Source organism: Choristoneura fumiferana, chromosome 26 (assembly GCF_025370935.1).
Source record: "Choristoneura fumiferana chromosome 26, NRCan_CFum_1, whole genome shotgun sequence".
NCBI classification, from domain to species: Eukaryota; Metazoa; Arthropoda; class Insecta; order Lepidoptera; family Tortricidae; genus Choristoneura; species Choristoneura fumiferana.
Window position 1 is genome coordinate 5,455,951 of NC_133497.1, and position 19,395 is coordinate 5,475,345.

General features: G+C 38.3%; 1 protein-coding gene across 1 annotated transcript in view; it reads left to right on the top strand.

Moving 5' to 3' along the window:
• Chi (LIM domain-binding protein 2 Chi) overlaps positions 1-19,395 on the top strand; it is a 64,639-nt gene that overhangs the window by 9,982 nt on the left and 35,262 nt on the right. Inside the window, 2 exon segments of the mRNA XM_074108204.1 lie at positions 11,902-12,159; positions 12,162-12,292. Of these exon segments, the coding sequence (XP_073964305.1) occupies positions 11,902-12,159; positions 12,162-12,292 (389 nt within the window).

A 19,395-nucleotide genomic window follows, 5' to 3' on the forward strand; every position in this document is an offset into this window, starting at 1 on the left:
AAATACAAATAAAAATACAAATAAAATGAATCTAAGCTACTCCTAAAATAGCAAGCACACAAGCAAGCAAGACACTAGCTTATGGAATCCTCACTCGAGTCAGTGCCAGACCGTGCCAAGAAGCAATCATGGCTAATAAACTGTCTTATACGACGCATGTACAACTTTGGCACATAAATTGAAAATTTTACCTTCTGAAACCGAGTGCTTTTGCTCGCGACGCGATCCCTTTTACAATTAAACAACTGGAGACAAACCGCCGATCTATTTCATATAGATCGTTGTAATTATGATAAAAAATACATTTGGGTTGGATTCTTCTACATTACATTTTAAACATTTTTAAAGATCTCAGTGATCCAATCGTTAGTTAAGTTAGCAGAGGTGATAAATAGTGGTCATTAGGAACAAACGCCCTTTGCTCGTTTTACTTGATCCCACGGGAGATTGTTTTATTTGGGTCAGAAAATCAACTAAAGTAACTACTTATTAAGCGAGTTCGTAATCTCTTAATATCCGGTGGTGAGTTCAATTGCAAAAGCATATCATCATCACTGAGCAATTGTTTGCAGATCTTTTATTATACGCCAGTGAGAATCATATTGAACTTACAGATTTCAGATTTTGAATGGAATATTATTGATGAACGTATTTTACAACATAAGATTAACAAGGCAGGTATTCCTAGAATGAATGACACATGCAGAGACAATCTGCATCAAAACAGTACCGCTCATACTTCCCAAAAAAGATACACTGCATTACCTACACTACACTATTAAAATGCAACAAGCAGATCTATGGAATTGATTAGGCCGTTGCTCTACCAGGGAAATATAACTCTTTACGAATTACAAGAATAACACGTTACGAGTCTATTGATAGCAGATGTATTTTAACTGGTCCCTACCTTTCCCGGAATGGTGTCTTTTGTCCGAGGAATCGGATGCAATGTAACTATTAGCTACGATTCACTCACACTCCACTTTTTTTTTTATCAACTGCCAGAGTACATTTTAGATTCAATGCACCCTTCTTCCGAACATATCGTACTCAAGACCCTTGTATTTGTGTGTGATTACTTGTTAGAATGACTAGATCTGAATCAGGATGTAAAATACACCCAATAATTAATCACGTCAACACGGACTTACTACTGTATAAACTTACGGTTAGTACGAACATGTGAAGTAGAATTTCTTTCAAACGAAATTGCTTAAAGAGAAGGGCACCTCATCGTTACTAAGCGAACGATATATTTTATGAAGCGCATCTACGAAACAGCGCATTTGGTCAGTTGTAATGTTAGATATGTCTTGAGCTTCAACTCTCAATAATTAAGAAGATAACTGTGTTATTTTAACCGACATCGAGTAAATAGAACATTAGTATGTATTTCGTTTTATTAAAATACGAGGGGAGGTCCAAAATTTCGCGGAATGAAGTATTAGGAGGAAACATTATTATACAAAGTTTATGCTCAGTCATAGTGAGACCCTTTAAGGTAAAAAAAAATCTCAAGATTGTCTTTGTCTGTTTTTGCAATACCGCCTTGAAAGCAAATTATTTCGGTATAAATCAGTGATTATGGAGCAAATTGAATATCGTGCCGTGATAAAGTTACTGTCTAGGTAAGGAAAATCTCGACAATTGATAATGAATGAGATGCCAGCTGTTTAGGGGATTCAATGCCCTAGTAAGACTATGATTTACAAGTGGCAGAATCTATTCAAGCATAGCAGAGAGTCCTTCGAAGATGACCCCCGCCCAGTAAGGCCGGTCGAAGCCACGTCCTCAGATATTGTGCAAAAAGTCGAAAAACTCTTACTGGAAGATGCTCGTCTTAAAAAGAAATAGCTATCTGCATTAGTTAACGCATGAGATACGACTATTTTGTGGATACTGCACGATCATCTTGGTATTACAAAAGTTAGTGCAAGGTGGGTACCCAGAATACTAAAAACTACAGATGCAACAAAAAATTGACGAATCGAAACATTTTTTAAATATGTGTGGAAACAACCCTTAAGTTATATTAGACCGAATTATTATTGGAGTTGAAACTTGTGTTCATCACTTTAAACCTGAGTCGAAACAGGAGTCGATGCAAGTAGCGTAGTTAGGGTGCACTTCCTCCGAAGATGTTTCAAGTGGCAGAATCAGCCGAAAAGTTGATGGCGACGATTTTTTTTAATGATCGACTATGAAGACGAAGGCGTACTACGCAACGCTGCTGGAAAGACTAAAGGAGCTATTAAAGGAAATAGATGACGAAAGTTGCGGAAGGGAGTGTTCCTCTTGTATTACAATGCACCAGTTCGCAAGAGCCATGTTGCGACTGCTGCTCTCGTCAAGTCTGGCTTTGAATCGCTGGTCCACCCCCCTACAGCCCGTATCTGACCCCTAGCGAATACTATTTGTTCTCAAATTTGAAAAAAGAATTACGAGTAAAAAAAAATCATACCTATGTAAAGTGAGGCTAATTTCGAGGACAAAGAAAAAAAAATTAATGGTTTTATAAAAATAATTAGTAGATCCAAAAAATGCATTGAACTCGAGGGTAATCATATTAAAAAAGAAAAATAATGCAATTGTTTTATTTAATTCACAACCACTTCGTCCGCGAATTTTTGGACCTCCCCTCGTAAATCTAGATTTCGGTATTGCATTTTTCAGGTTCCGTCGTATTTTAATATACTATTTTTGTTTTAAATTCTATTGGCATTTCACGAGGGAACGATTTATGATAATGGATCACAGTTTTGTTGATAATAATTAACTTGTATCTAATAATCTTGTATGTTCAGCGTTCCCATTAAAGATCCAGATTGAACAGCTTAGAAGGGTTCGTTGGAGATGCAGGTTTTGTTTATGGTCTAAAAATGAAAGTAACATGAATTAAATTATACACTTTCAGTTGTTAGCCCATAGGCGCCACGTTGTGATCAAAAGGTACCTTTTCTGTATTAGATAAGAAAGGATCAGAAGATATCTTAGTCCGACTTAAAACACACTAAAAACCCTGCGAGGCCGAAGTTAAAACTGACTCAATCGTGTCACTCGACATTACGGTCATTTTGGGATCAAGATAGCACCAATCTTTATTTTATTACCTGCTACCTTCGTGCCGGAGGACGGACACAAAAGAACAAATATTTGGACTCGAACAGCCGACGTAAGAGGCAATAGCATGCAACAAATTACCGCGATTCTGGTATTGATGACGCGTATTTTGTTGTGAAATGGTGTATTGAGATCAAAGTAAATACTGAAAGTTTTTAATTTAAGTTTTAATACTACTTAAACGGCAATTGAACCAATCAAACGAATTCTATTTATAATCCTTGATAATCCATGTATGTATTCGTTTCAAATAGTTATCTGAAAAAGATCGCTTTTAAGTGATAGGACCGTTTATTATCTACCCTGATTTATATTTTTAGTAAACTCACTGTACAGATTTATAGTTTATATTTGTATGTAAAAAAATAAACAAATTACCTAAGAAAAACATAACAAGTCTATTCATAAAAGCGTATTTCTTTAAAAGCAAGAGTTTCATCATAAGAGAAACTTGTTTTAGTCAAAAACGCAGTGGTACCACCGTAAATGCAAAATTGCCACCAAATTAGTTAGTCAAATCTACGCATTGGAATTTGTGTTTTTGTAGTTATACTATTACGTCTGATGGAATATGCTAATTAAAAACATATTCGTCAAAAACTTAGAAAAGATAATATTGCATCATTAATATTTTGCAATAATTTTCATAGACTCAAATATGATACCCAGAGCCCAAGCCTTCACCCCCGTTGATGACCCATGTCCCGTGTAGGTTTCGTAAAATCAGTCCTCGTAGCTTGTCAAAGGAACATCTATGCATAATTTCAACTTTCTAGGTCCGACATTTTGGTCTTGAGCGTTGAATCGTTACATCCAAGTTAAAACAAAATAAAAATAATATAAATAACCACGACGGTCCTGCTCGGCCTGCATCCAACTGCTTCCTACGATCTTAATTCATAATTCATTTATTTATTGCGTTTCATGTTGTACATAAAGATCTTATATTATTTTATAATTCCAGGAACATGAACCCTGCAAGGGCACAGCAATCTTATATAGGTTTAGGTATAACAGGTCAAGATTAAAATTATCAAATTTAATATGAATAGTATGTCAAACTTACATAAAAATAACTAAAATAATACAAGCAACGATAATAATTTCTAATGATACATTTATTAATCGAAAACTTTGATTTATGATAATTGTTGAGGTAGAATTACAGGATAACAGAAAATTACAATTTATACATACAACAATTAGAATATAAGAGGTTTTGAAGTTTCAGTTTCTTTACTAGATCATCGATGCATTTTATTAGGAACCTTAATAAGCTACGTCTTCTGAAACAGAAAATATACTTAAGGAAAAAATGCTCTCTTTCTGCCCGAACACCAAAAAGTACTGTACGAATATTATTGTCACTTTCTTGATTGGTTGTGTCTGGTATTCAACCAAACAGTTAACTGAGTTTACCGTACTAAACCAGAAGTCGTCCGGCAGTTTATCAAGCCTTGACATTGGCGGAATCATCGCACCGACCAATGGACCCATTCATAATTTTTGGGCATATACATCTCACAGCTGGGCTCAGACCTTCATATTGTCCTTCATCGTAAAAGTCGTGGTAAATTTAAAATAATTTCGTGCAATCATTCAAAAAAACTTAGCGGTCCTGGCACTTGTTTGAATTGAACCCACAATCTTCTGCTTGAGAGTTATTAGATTATTATTTAAAAATAATAATGAGTTTAAATTATTGTCACCTAGTTAATGAATATGTTAACAATGATTTTTATATAATAATGTTTTTGTGTACTTAGACAAGCATAATTATTAAATGATTAAGGCCACCCGGTTAAATAAATTAATCAGCAAAGGCTAGTTCAGCATTTTTGCAAAGTCTTGAACTACATAATTTGAACGTTTGTTTCATTAGCGTTTGACTGCAGTTTGTTTTACTTGAAGATACTTTATTTGGAAAACCGGTTAGTTAAAAAGAAAGGGGCAAATGCTCGCAAGCCTGCCACTACTATTACCATTGTAAAGATTATAGTTGCAGCGTTTGTATAGGCAAAGAAACAGATAACAGTGACATAACCACCATCTTGCTCGCTAATCCTGCCATGAAGCAGCAGTGCTTGCACTGTTGTGCTTCGGTGTGAAGAGTAAGTAAGACAGCCGCTGAAATTACTGGCACTTGAGGTATCCCATTTTAGGCCTCTAGGTTGGCAATGCATCTGCAATACCCCTGTTGTTGCAGATGTTTATGGGCGGTGGTGATCTCTTACCATCAGGAGACCCACTTGCTCGTTTGCCATCCAGTCGAATAAACAAAAGTAAAAAATAAAAAAGGATCCCTCCAAAAACCAAGACAAACTAACAATAAAACGTAGATTTAGATTCCCAATCTAACGCAAGGACCTATTATCATAGCATAGAGGTTCATACGCGTAGCAAAAACGCTATCCCATGTTGTCTGTCATTTTAGATCTTTGTCATTAGAACTTTGAATTTCTATCTTTATCAGATATTTTATTCCTTAGTAGCTTTTTCCTGTGCTGTGGCTATGCCTGTTAACTGGCAACTGGCAACCCACTCACTCTATCAAATAACAGTTTTTTAAATTGCTATTGTCTTTGATTGAAATATGATTTTTACTTTAGCGCGTCATCTCAACAAAAGTGTTTTGAAAAATATGAGGTACGAATGAACTTATTTTAATCCAAAAAACCGATGTTTTCTTCACTAACATTACCCATGCTCATGTGGCAGGAAAAAAATAGACTAGTTCTCATGGGAATTTCAACTCTTTTTTAATGCACCTCTATTTACTTCAGCCAAATTCCTAGACTCTAGCTCTAGTTTAGGTTGCAGGTTATCTGTCAGTCAGTCATGTTACTCTATATATAGCAGTCAAACATAATGTCAATGGTGCAGCTTCCGCAGCGTTGTTGTCAACAACATTAAGGGGCTGTTTCACCATCCATTGATACCCGACCGACGTTAACCGACGGTTAAATGTGATGCCGTCTCCGTCTATTCGAACAAAACAAATAGAGACGGCATCACACCTAACCGCCAGTTAACACTAATCAATGGATGGTGAAACAGCCCCTAAAAGTCAAAATGGTAAAAATCAATGTAAGTTTTAGGCGGGCCGCAGGTTCAGCATAGCTAATTTACACTAGGTGATTCTGGCGACGTCAGCAGGACCAACCCTTCACCATCAGTAATGGATAATGAATTCACGATCACAATTAAGTAAAAACCCACGCACTTTCGCTTGCACTGACCATACACTTAGTACATAATTGAATACTTTTTGTTTTCATCATTTAAAAAAAAGTTAATGTCAATAGTAGCATTAACTAACTGAATCCGGTAGGGTTGGTGTTGCTCACGTCTCCTAAATCAAACTGATAGCAAGTATAGATATAGATGTAGGTAGTGATAAAAGTTTTTACACAGGCAAAGTCAAAATCAATCTTATACCAATGTCATAAAGACTTAGACATGAAAAAACTTTTCTCACTAACTATACATATGTACTTCGAACTGAACCGAAATTAACTGTATTAATGATGTCAGTAAACCAAATACGAATTGTTTGAGCAAAGAATAAACTGCATCAAAGATGCACCTGCACAAGGTATCTGGAGTTCACGGCCCTGGCGACACGCGATCCTGGCACGCGAAATGCCTGCTATCTTTGTATCCACGCTAAATGGCTGTATTTACCCGACTTCCCGTAGGAGGGTTATTAGAAACATGTTTTATGGGTAGTTGAAACCATACCCTACGGTAGTACTATTAAGTTATTCTGTGGCCTAAGTCTGCGGTCTGTGTATGTCCCACTTCTGGGCAAAAGCTTCCTCTTAAAATGTAAAGCGTTGGACTGTAGCCTGTAGGGTATCCGTTTATTTCGCTACTAACGTTTGGCAACCTGATTCATTTCGCAACTTTTCATTTCGCAAATTCTAAAACTGTAAGTATTTCAGAATTTATTTCAGGGTCATCGTGTAGAAAACCCCTAAGGTTAGGTTAGTTTTATAAAAATCCTGAAATATTTAGTTTCAGAAATATTAAACAGTTGCGAAATGAATCAGGTTGCCAAACGTTAGTTGCGAAACATTAGTGAACCAGCCTGTAGTTCTTCGGGTCCAGTGCGAATTGGGAACTTCGCATACACAAGTCTATCGTCTCTCAAAGGGCCGGCAACACACCTGTGATACCCCTCTTGTTGCGAGTGTCCATGGGCGGCGGCGATTGCTTCCCATCAGGTGATTCACATGCTCGTTTGTCTCCACTTAGTTAAAAAAAAAACATGGAATTGCTTCACGTTTGTGACTGGGTTTTCTAACGATGTATTGTATTGTATTGTAAACTCATAGATAGAACACATTAAATTAAAGAAGTACAAAGGCGAACTTATCCCTTAAATAGACCTCTTCCAGTTAACCTTTGAACGATTGAGGATATCAGAAAAATAGTAGACACTACGTACGAGTACCTACAATGAAAAGATAAAAAGAGCCGAAAATTTTTAATTACTCCAGAATAGTGCATTATAAATACACATACATATACAGGTACACACTAATACGTAATAATAAAACAATAAACTAATACATACAAGAGAAATAAACTACATGCATAATACATCCACACACAAAATTAAAATGATTATTGATATTATGAATTCTTTTAAAAATAGCTTTCGAAAGTGATAAACAATGAACATCTGTGTTGTCCTACAAACCTTCAGCTTACATTTTGAAATTTTATACTTTACTCAGATTTCAGTCAGCACTATTTTACGTACATACTTTCAAACGGTATTCATGGGTAATGCGATTTTAAAAACCAGTCTCCCTGACTACTTAACCTTCCAAAGACGAAGCAGCGACCATTAGCTACTCCTCATAACTTGACTCGGTTCAATACCACAAACACGCAGCACAATCTAACAATGCGGTCAAAGGTCGTGGCAAATTCCATTTTTCAATACACTACTAAGAATCCAGCCGATAATGCTATCAGTAAGAACGCGAACGCGATGCAAGAGCCTCGAATCACTCGTGGGAAAAGTGATTGTTAGCATTGGAACTTTCAAATTTTATTACACATAGTTTAGAGCGTGGTCCGAAACCGAAGCGTTTCATAAAAGTAGTAAAAGAGAAGGGATATTAAGTTATTAATATGCAGCAAAAGCTTAAGTAAAAGCTTGTAAAAGTAATGCTTTAACCAATCGTATCTGGGTAATTAAGTACATGAAATTCATTTTCTATTATGGGAAATGTTAAAGTATAAAAAGTTAGCAAATAGCAGTCCGGAACATTAGATTTGAATATAATTATTTCGAACGCAAAAACTTAGAAAATAGAGTTAGGTCGGTTTGCTCGCGGACGGTATGCTATGCGTTTGCGTTGTAAACGTCATTCGAGATTTAAAACTGACAGATGATTGAAATGACACAAAGGCACTAGATTCATGGATATATAAAATAGATAGGGATATAACTATAAAAAAGATTTTCGCACTCATCCACCATTAACGTCTCGTATTTCGTTTTCTAGAATTTTTTTACCGTACAACGGAAAAACCTGGAAAAATTGTCCTCCAATGGACAGCGCCAAATTTAAAAAAAAAAATGTTTTCTTTTAGTAAGCAATGTCACAGTACCTACCATCATATTTCGCTGTAGGTATACAACAAAATGACTTTATTGAACACCACAATATACTATATAGTAAGTAGTGCAGAAAGCAGAGGTAATAGAAAATTTACAAGGTCATCAGGTCATCACATCAAGCTTCACAGCTTTTTCGGCGAAGGAAAACATCGTGAGGAATCCTGCGCAAACCTGCGAAACAATTCAATGGATTGTGTGAAGTTCCATACAAAACGTAACCCTCCTTCAAATGCGAAATGCTTAGAAAAATATCACGACATTTTTTTGTAACGGCTACGGAATCCTATCTTGGGCGCAGCGGCGTCTTTAGCCCATGTCGCGCCCGTGTGCAATTATTACTTTAGCGCCATCTAGGAAAAGCACGGTCAAAATGTAATAGGTACAAAGTGCCGCGGCCGGCGCCCCTAAGACCACTGCGCCCGTGTGCAACGCACACCCCGCACTATAGGTAAAGACGCCCCTGCTTGGGCGTGTCCGACACGCTCTTGTCCGGTTTTTTTAACACTTATGTTAAGATAACTGATGACCAAAACTACGAGTAGCTAAAGTTCATGAATGGCGACAAATATAAGGCATTAAATCCTTCTTGTCCATTACTGGGCACTAGTTAGGTACCCAAGCTTACCTGAGTTAGTACCATTTATTTAAAAACGGGCAAGTGTGAGTAGGTATGTAAGTAAACGGGAATCGTGTCTTGAAGATATTTCTCGCTTTTTCCGAGTGATTTAATACATCCAGTGTATGCAGAGCCCTACTCTTAAGCAAAATGTACGCAGTGTGGGGTCAGATTATATTGGTCATTGATATTTACAGACAGACATAAAAAATCAAGATTTGCAGACTTTTCTAGTTGGTTGTGTTATAATAGCTACCTTCATACCAAATTTCAAGATTCTGAGTTCACGGGAAGTACCCTGTAGTTTTGATTCCCTTGCGAGTTTCGAAAATTTGCGGAAATGTGCAGCATAAACGGCTGCATCTTTTGATTGCGTTGGCTTAGAAGTTTGATTTTTTCACAGCTCCAAGAGACAGTAGACCTCAGTATTTAATATAAATTTCAGCTTGATACCTCCACGCGTTCCCGAGAAAAAGGGTCTTGACAGACAGACAGACGGACAAAAAGTGATCCCATAAGGGTTCAGTTTTTTCCTTTTGAGGTACGGAACCCTAAAACTACCAACCTTGTACTATAACGAATGTCTGAGTCCATAACCTAACTTTCCATGTACGAGTCGAGTACCTACCATGCCGGAAAATGACATGAAGGTCTTTGGCCAAGTTAATCTAATCCCTCCATGATTGGTGCCGTCACGGCTTCGGTGACGGTGAAAAAATAAAGTTTAATGTGTTAAGTAGGTACTTTACATCTACATTGTAATTGTAGTTTATACTTATACTGTATTCGCTTTCTATTTATTTTATTAAAAAAAAAACTTACTGCCAAGTTTCTTGCGGCGCATTCTTCTTGGCTATAATAGTCTTTTCGAAAGCGCTGGTAGTTTAAAAAACCGGCCAAGAGCGCGTCGGACACGCCTTAATAGGGTTCCGTAGCCATTACGAAAAAATTAAGTAAGTACTTAATATTTTTCTGAGGATTTCGTATTTTATACTAAATCTTCAAAGTTTAGGCATATTTTATACCTTAGGCTGCTATTTACTCATAAACTACTAATAATTCTCAAGAAAACTTAGCCGTTATAGTTTTCCTTGAGAGTTTGATATACTTACTACCATCCTGTTTATTTTTAAATTTTTACACCCGCCCGTTTAGATTTTAGAGGGACGCTCGATTTTAAAAGGAAAATTTGCACTTTAAAGTTGAATATTTCGCAAACATATCACTGAATCGAAAAATCGTCTTAGCAAACCCCTAATGGTTTTAAAAGACCTATCCAACAATACCCCACACTATAGGGTTGGATGAGAAAAAAAATCACCCCCACTTTACGTCTATGGGAGGTGGTCTAAAAAAAATTTCTTTTGAATTTTTTGTTGTACCATTTTGTCGGTTAGTTTACATATATATTCGTGCAAAATTACAGCTTTCTAGCACTGATAGTCCCTGAGCAGAGCCGCGGACGGACAGACAGACAGACAGACATGGCGAAACTATAAGGATTCCCTTTTTGCCATTTTGGCTCCGGAAACCAAAAATTACGTGTAAAAGTGCCCATTGCGGCCTATTTACTGAATAAATGATTTGAATTTGAATAATGACTGTTCTACTAATCGTAGCTGCAATACGTTCATCGTTATCGGCATATATACTCGTCCCTCTGCAGGGTACAGGCCTCCTCTCAGAATGAGAGAACGTGGGCCGTAGTTCTTACTTCACACTTACACACACCAATGAATGAATTTCTTCGCAAATTTGTGCAAGTTTCCTCACGATATTTTCATTCACCAAAAAAATGCTCTTTTGTATCGAAAGCATTGAGAGGCACCAAGGTAGGCAGTGCTGTCTTCTGTCTACCCTGCTGAGGGTGGTGGTGCTGCGGCTCAAACTAGCAACTGCCTACCCTGAAATTGACCCAATGCACGCCTATGCTCGCCCTATGGCGTGCATTGAGTAGGCAGCAGGGTAGGCACCGCTAGTACTGGTGAAGCGCTATTGGCTCAAACTACCAAAATTGCCTACCCTGAAATCGACCCATGCACGCTATGCCCTCACCCTATTTAACCTCTTCATCGCTCCAGTCATCCAGTCGTGACAGCTAATGGATGCTACACGCCACGATCATCTATACATGACATGTAACATGACCAACATTCAACTCGAAATTAATCCTTCTGCAATGAAATTAAAAATCAAGTTGATTTGTCGCTAGTTTTTCTGTGGCGTTTGTCGTTTGTTTTGTGGCGGTGAAGAGATTAAAGCAGCGTTTCCACCAATAATATGCGAGGATGTGTTGCGAGGGATGTGTTTTTCATTAACCAATAGAAACGCTTCATTTACACATCCTCGCACAGCTCATCGCTGGTGGAAACAGCTGAGCGGAGCAAGGCGAAGTAAATGTAGCGTTTCTATAAGTTAATGATAAATATATTTCTCGCAACACATCCTCGCACATCTCTGGTGGAAACGCTGCTTAACCACGTGATTTTTTTGAGGCAAGCTATTGATGAGTGTCCATCCACAGATGTCGGTGGGCCTGCAGCGGCGAGTGCCGGCTCTGGACGACGCCGCCGGCGTCCCGGCGGCGTGGAAGAGCGGCAACCCGGAGCCGCCGTTCTCGTCGTTCGCGCCGCCGGCAGGCTCCCCGGCGGGCCCGGCGTTCGCGGCGTCCCCGGCCCCCTCGACCCCCGGCCCGGGGTTCACGGGGCCGCCGTACGCGGCGCCGGGGCCGTTCGGCTCGCCGTCCGCCCGCCCGGGGTCCGGCGGCGGCTTCCCCCCGGCCCCCCGCCCCAGCAGGGCCACTTCCCCGGGCCGGGGTTCGCGCCGCCCGGGTCCCCGTTTCACTCGCACCCCCCGCATCCACCAATGCCGCCGCATCCACATATGATGGCGCCGCTACCGCCGCCAGTTGACAGGTGAGTGTTAGCTTCTTAATCTCTTCTGCTACCCTTGGTAGCCATAGGTGTGCATTGAGTCAGTTCTAGGGCAGGTCCACTACCTACTGCGCAAAGTAGCGCTGTACGCCAACCCATAGCAGCACTACCCTACCCTGCTGCCTTCTCTATCTAATGCACGCCGTTGCTGCAGTGGCAATGGGCTGGCCATCATTATGGCGTGTACTCGTATTGAGTAAGCAGCAGGTAAGGCAGCGCTAGTGCTGGTGGCGCGTTGGTGTGGCGCAAACTACCCTGGAATTGAGCCAATGCTCCCAATGTGGTAGCCATAGCCGTGCATTGGGTTTTGGGTCTAGGTTAAGCCCCAATCCGGCTCTGCAGCCATTGTTTGGTACGTTTTGGTAGCTAAGCTAAGCTCGAGGTGCCAATAGGCAGGCCATATAGCACAGAGAACAGATGGCCGTCGGGGCCGAAAAGTTCTCGAATGGAGACCGGGGGCCGGTCCACCGACGAGATGGACGGATGATCTGGTTACAGGCGAGTTCACGGTGAATGCAGACCGCTTCCAACTGAAGCAACTGGATGTATATATCAAACAAATGCCGTGGAAACGTCACTGGTTGGCTTCAACCGCAATTTAGTACTTATTGTTTGCGGTATTGCGATAAAAGACGAAAAACAAACAACCTATGATATAAAATTGTAATCGGTCATGCCGTGCCCGGTTTTAGAATAGGACAGATAGATCTCTTCTATTGGGTATCGCATCGTAAAAAGCGAGAAATGAGAGGGCAGCAGCTCTCTATTACTTAAGGGGCTACCCGAGGTTTTCATCGATTTTTGACAAGTTTTGAATCGTATCTAATACTTTTGCACTACAGATAGAATTATAAATCAAACGGCTATCGGTTCTCTAACCTTTTATCTCCATTTTTGTCACCGGATTTCGAAAAAAAATAATACTTAATTTTGTATGATTGTTTTAAACATTGTCTGAAAAAACACTTATTTCGTATCTCTATTGACGTGAATGATCTAATATATACAAAATCTACATATTTGGGTTCGTCTTTGACGTCTCTAAAAACTGGTCGAGGGTTTTCATTTGAAACTAATTAACACAAAATTTATAGCCAGAAAACCAGTTTTTTGGCCTAAAATTGTTCAACTTTGATACCAAATATCTCGAAGACAATGAACTTTTAAATATAAGATACTATATTGCTTAAAGCCATTGTTGTTAATATAAAAGCTACAAAAAACATTAGAAAACTAAGGAATTCAGATCGAAGGTCATTGGGGCATGGGATCCCCTTAACGTATGAACTCCAGCTATACGGTGAGGAAGGCAAAGAGAAATCACACTATTATCTCAAGAAAGTCGTCATGAAGGTTCACTACTGATCCTCAGGTAACACGGCCACTCTGTTAAGAGTTTAGTCACGTGGTAGAGACTTCTTAGTCCAAAAAGCAGGTGGTATCAGTAGCGAGTAGTCTCACAAGCAACTGAGGCCGTTAATAATAATTATGTACTTTTCTGTATTTTACTTCTTATAACCATTATAAAAACCTAATCCTAAGAATAAAAAAATAAATAAAGAGAATAATAATAATAAACATTTATTTCGGAAAACTTGGTTCCATAAAAAATACATACAAAGAAAATAAAACGATTACCTACTACAAAAATGTGTTAGTTTAGTACTTAAATTATGATTAGTATTAAAATTAAAATTATAACCCACGTGATAACATGCAAACTGTTCCAGTGCTTAGCAAAGCCCCAGGATACTTTGCCTAACGTTTCTAGCGCTAGCGATCGCAATCTAATGACAGATTTCGCATACAAAAACTGTCATTTGATTGCTATTGCTAGCGTCAGAAACCTTAGGCAATGCGGCTTCTGGTCTAAGTAGCGCAGTGGTTAAAAAGCACCTGAGAGGGACCATAAATTGTCTCACATTTGAAATCACAATCGTTTTCACTACCTCTTTCCGTCATACGGTATAAGATAAGGATAGAAAGAATTATTATTCGTAGGTAGAAAGAGATGGTCAGAGCGTTAGACAATACGGCCACTGGTATAAGTAGCAAGTGGTCTAAAACAACAACTGGTCCTTATCTGTTTGCGCCGGAAATTTTCACAGCAACAAAAAATAGAGTTGCGTCAATAGGAATTTGAGTCATAAAATTAAAATTAACGTACCTGGAAATGGACTAGACATTCGAAGAACTTTCTAGACCACTTGCTACTTATTTATTTATTTATTCAATACAAAGTCAGGCTTACAGTTTGCATTAATACTTAATACTATGCTGAAAATAACATTATTTTAGATAAAAGTGCTCCCCAACCATCGGCAGTCAGCAATTTCAGCGCCATCATGACAACTCAGGCAGGGTAGGCAAGGCAGTATGCAGCGCCAGTAGCTACAACCGCGTGCACCCGCTAGCACCAGCAATATATTGCTGGTAGAGCGGGGCCTACCCTATAGGGTAGGCAATACGCGCTAATGGCACGTCGTCTCACTTTGCCTACCCTGCTGCTGGGGGACTACTAAGTACGAAATTCGAAAATAAAAGCTCGTATCGTACCGTCCCTCGCAGTCTCGTATTAAATAATAGTACCTGGGCGACCGAGCTCTGCTCGGACTAAAAGTCTATAACCGCGTTTTCCCAGAGATAAGACCCCACGTTTCCGTGATTCTGATTATTATTATGTATATATAATATACAAGAATTGCTCGAGGTATTAGATAGATAGAAAGATTAGTGTCAGCGGGTCGGCAACATACGAAGTGATGTATACATATCATTTAATAATATTGGAAAACTGTTTTAAAAAATATATATATACCTCGTTGAGTTTCTTGCCAGATTCTTCTCAGCAGAGGTTTTTCCGAACGGGTTGTAGATTTTTTTTGACATTCATAAGTGCTTGTTATAGCCTAAATTGAATAAAGATATTTTGACTTTTGACTTTGACTTTTGAAGTTCGTATCGTACCGTCCCTCTCACTCTCGTATTGAATAATGTTAGCGTCAGCGGAACGGCAAGATTGAGATTTGGCACTTCGTAGTAGGACCTGAACTCAACTGCACACTGCACTGTGTGTGTTTTTCTTTCTTTCTTTCTTTCACTGCTAAACCAGCTGTTTTTTAACCCCCGATTCAAAAAGAGGGGTGTCATAAGATTGACCGCTATGTGTGTCTGTCTGTGGCACCGTAGCTCTTAAACGGGTGTACCGATTTGAATGCGGTTTTTTTATTTGAAAGCAGGTTTTTTGCGATGGTCCTTAGACATGTTTCATCAAAATCGGTTTATAGGCTGATTCTAATAAAAGTGGCATGGCAGGCTAAAGTTAATTTAAAAAAATATATATATGTTTTTTTACTTTTTTTGCATAAAAACAGCTTCTTGGTATTTCATTTGTTACAAATATGTTAAAGGGAACAAAGTATTCCTAAAAACTTAAGAGTTATGGGTTCTTGAAATATTGATGAAGCAGGCTAAAGTTAAATTAGACAGGCTAGTAGTGAAAAGTTACCAGGTTAAAGAGAATATATCAAAAATGAAAAGAAATGTATCATAAGTTTAAGGGGCTGTTTCACCATCCATTGATTAGTGTGAACTGGCGGTTAGGTGTGATGCCGTCTCTATTTGTTTTGTTCGAATAGACGTAGACGGCATCACATTTAACCGTCGGTTAACGCTAATCAATGGATGGTGAAACAGCTCCTTAAACTTATGATACATTTCTTTTCATTTGTGATATAATTCTCTTTAACCTGGTCACTTTTCACTACAACTTTTAACAGCCCCTAAATGTAATTTCTTAAAAAATTATGAGTCTCTTGGAGGCATATATAAAAAAATAAAATTATTTCAAAATTATACATATTTTATACAGGGTTATTTGTAATTTACTAGCATCCTTTTAACCCTAAACTCCTACCACTTAAACAAATGTTTTTTGTTTTACGAGTTTTTAAAATGGAGCCGTAAAACAAAAAACATTTGCTAAATCATGTATATTTTTTGTTTTTCCTTCCTGTTTTCTTCTCTGATATTGTTCTTTATGTTTCCTTTGGAACTTAGCATAGAGTTCTGGATTTCTTTTTATTTTTTCGTATCTTTTCTTTTCGTTCTCCCTTTTTCATGATAACCTCTCTTCTCTTGACTTTTGTTTAGTTTTTGGTTTCCCCATTACATGTCGGCCCTAAAATATTACGGATTAATTACAATACAATGCAATCAAATCAGTCCCTCCTATGAAATGAATGACATCAGATAGTAAAAACTGGCCAAATAAGAACGTACCTAGGCAAAATAACACGAAAAAATTCGTTTTAAACAAGTAACGACACCACTATTTTATACGAATGATTTTTTACAAACTGTAAAAATTTTAGTTATAAACAGGATCACCATGATTGTTTTTTTTTATTTTCAAGCCAATAGTTTCACTTTTAGAGGGGCACACTCCAAAAAAAATTTGCAAAAGCTATATTTACGCAAAATTACAGCTATAGTACTAATGGATCTAGTGCGGATAGATAAACAGACACACAAAATGAAATTATAAGTGTTTAGTTTAATAAAAAGCAATTCTCTACATTTACTTTGGTAGAACACTGTTAGTACTACTTAAAAAAAAGACCATAAAGTTATTCTTAGAAATTATATGCAATTTTTAAATAAAATAATTTAGAGTTCACTTTTTTCTGCCATGAGTCACTTTAGTCTGTGCTTCAGTTACAGATTAAAGTGACACAGATTAAAGTGAAAAGTGGATTCAAAAGACATTTACTCTAAAACCGTCAAAAATAAGAATGTGCCACTCTTAATAACGTAAGTAAATACGTCATAATATCACATTAAAATGATTATCTAATAACGTCCCATATAAATAACATAAAATAATCGAGACAATGTAAAGTTAACATACCCGTTACAAACTCCAGTTTGCCGCCTTCGATCACTAATCGCCACAAAACTATTACAGAAGGTCTCTAACCGTTCCGTACGGCAGTGAGCCAGATATTGGCCGAATGTTTACCGATGATTAAGGTGTGTCTATCATTCTCCGTGTGTGAGTGAGACCCAACAATGCGAACACACAGACTACAGTGAAAAAATCGCTGGACAAACTTTGAGTCTGAATATTGATGCATAAAAATGAGTTATTTAGGACCGTATTATTATTAAATGAATATCGTATTATTGTTTTTGCAATATATTATAAAATATAATTTGTGAAATAGTACACAAATAATTCACAGGCCAAAAACCGGGAGCATGTCCCTTTTGGACAAGACAGACTACAGTGAAAATCGGTACTTACATTTATTTATTTTTTAAAGTAATAAGGATAAATAAATAAAATGGCCTGGCCTCGGTGTAAAAGGTCTATGTTTACATACGTCAATTTTTATTTTTTCTGAAAAACGTATATTTAATGTACTTTTTATTCAAAACTCATTGGCAGATTATAATGCCACTTTTATTAGAATCACCCTTTAGCAGTTTTTGATATCTAAGAACCATCGCTAGAAAACCTGCTTTTAAATAAAAAAAACCGCATTCAAATCCGTCCACCCGTTTAAGGGTGTTACCAGACCAATCGATCGATTATCGATCGACGGCATCGATCGATCGGTTGGTCTGGTAGAAACAATCGATCGACGTCGACCAATCGGTTCTACCATCGATCGATGCCGTCGATCGATGATCGATCGATTGGTCTGGTAACACCCTAAGAGCTACGGTGCCACAGACAGACACACAGTCATACAGACACACATAGCGGTGAAACTTATAACACCCCTCCTCCTTTTTGCGTCGGGGGTTAACAAAGTGATCCTAACCAATCCTGGGCGATTGGTAGCGATGGCCATGTGCCATGTGCAAGCGTGTGATAAGGTCTAGAGTTAGTCTGGACCCTATTATCACTGGGGCAAAGTTCAAATTGTATTGTTGTTTAGATCAGACTCGTTTACATATTTACAATATACTAGTAATTAAGCTAACTGATATCTCAGTGCAAAAATTCCATTTTAAATGTGTTTTTAGGGTTCCGTACATCAAAACGAAAAATAATACAATAAGTCATCATCCCAGCCTATATACGTCCCACTGCTGGGCACAGGCCTCCTCTCAGAACAAGAGGGCTTGGGCTATAGTTCCCACGCGGGCCCAGTGCGGATTGGGAACTTCACACGCACCATTGAATTGCTTCGCTGGTTTTTTGCAGGTTTCCTCACGATGTTTTCCTTCACCGCAAAGCTTGTGGTAAATTTCAAACGTAATTCCGCACATGAATTTGGAAAAACTCAGAGGTGCGAGCCGGGGTTTGAACCCACGACCCTCTGTTTGAGAGGCGATAGGTCAAACCACTAGGCCACCACGGCTTTTTACTACAATAAGTACCTGCAATAAATAAAAAACAGTGACTTTTATTGAACACCAGTAAGGTAAGCAATAGGCGACCTTATCGCTTCAGAGCGATATATTGTTTTAATATTATATAATAACCTAAACAACTTAAAGTTGGAAAGCCCCCGACTTTGTCACTTCAAAGTTCAATATCTCAAACACGGTGAACCGATTTTGATAAATCATGTCTAAGAACCATCGCTAGAAAACCTGCTTTCAATTAAAAAAAACGCATTCAAATAGGTCCACCCGTTTAAGAGCTACGGTGCCACAGACAGCCACACAGACATACAGACACACATAGCGGTCAAACTTATAACACCCCTCTTTTTGCGTCGGGGGTTAAAAAAATGTACAGCAATTGACGTGAAGTAATACTTTACTTACTAGGCTACGGATTAACGTATTTTTAACCCCCGACGCAAAAAGAGGGGTGTTATAAGTTTGACCGCTATGTGTCTGTCTATGGCACCGTAGCTCTTAAAAGCGTTGACCGATTTGAATGCGGTTTTTTTATTTGAAATCAGGTTTTCTAGCGATGGTTCTTAGACATGTTTCATAATAGATACATACTACAATAATTCGTATTTTCATACAAATATCTGCCCCCATCGGGCATCGAACTAAGTACCTCAAGCTAGTGAAGTTTATTTTTATTAATAATCTGGTTCCTTACTCTACTCTCTATA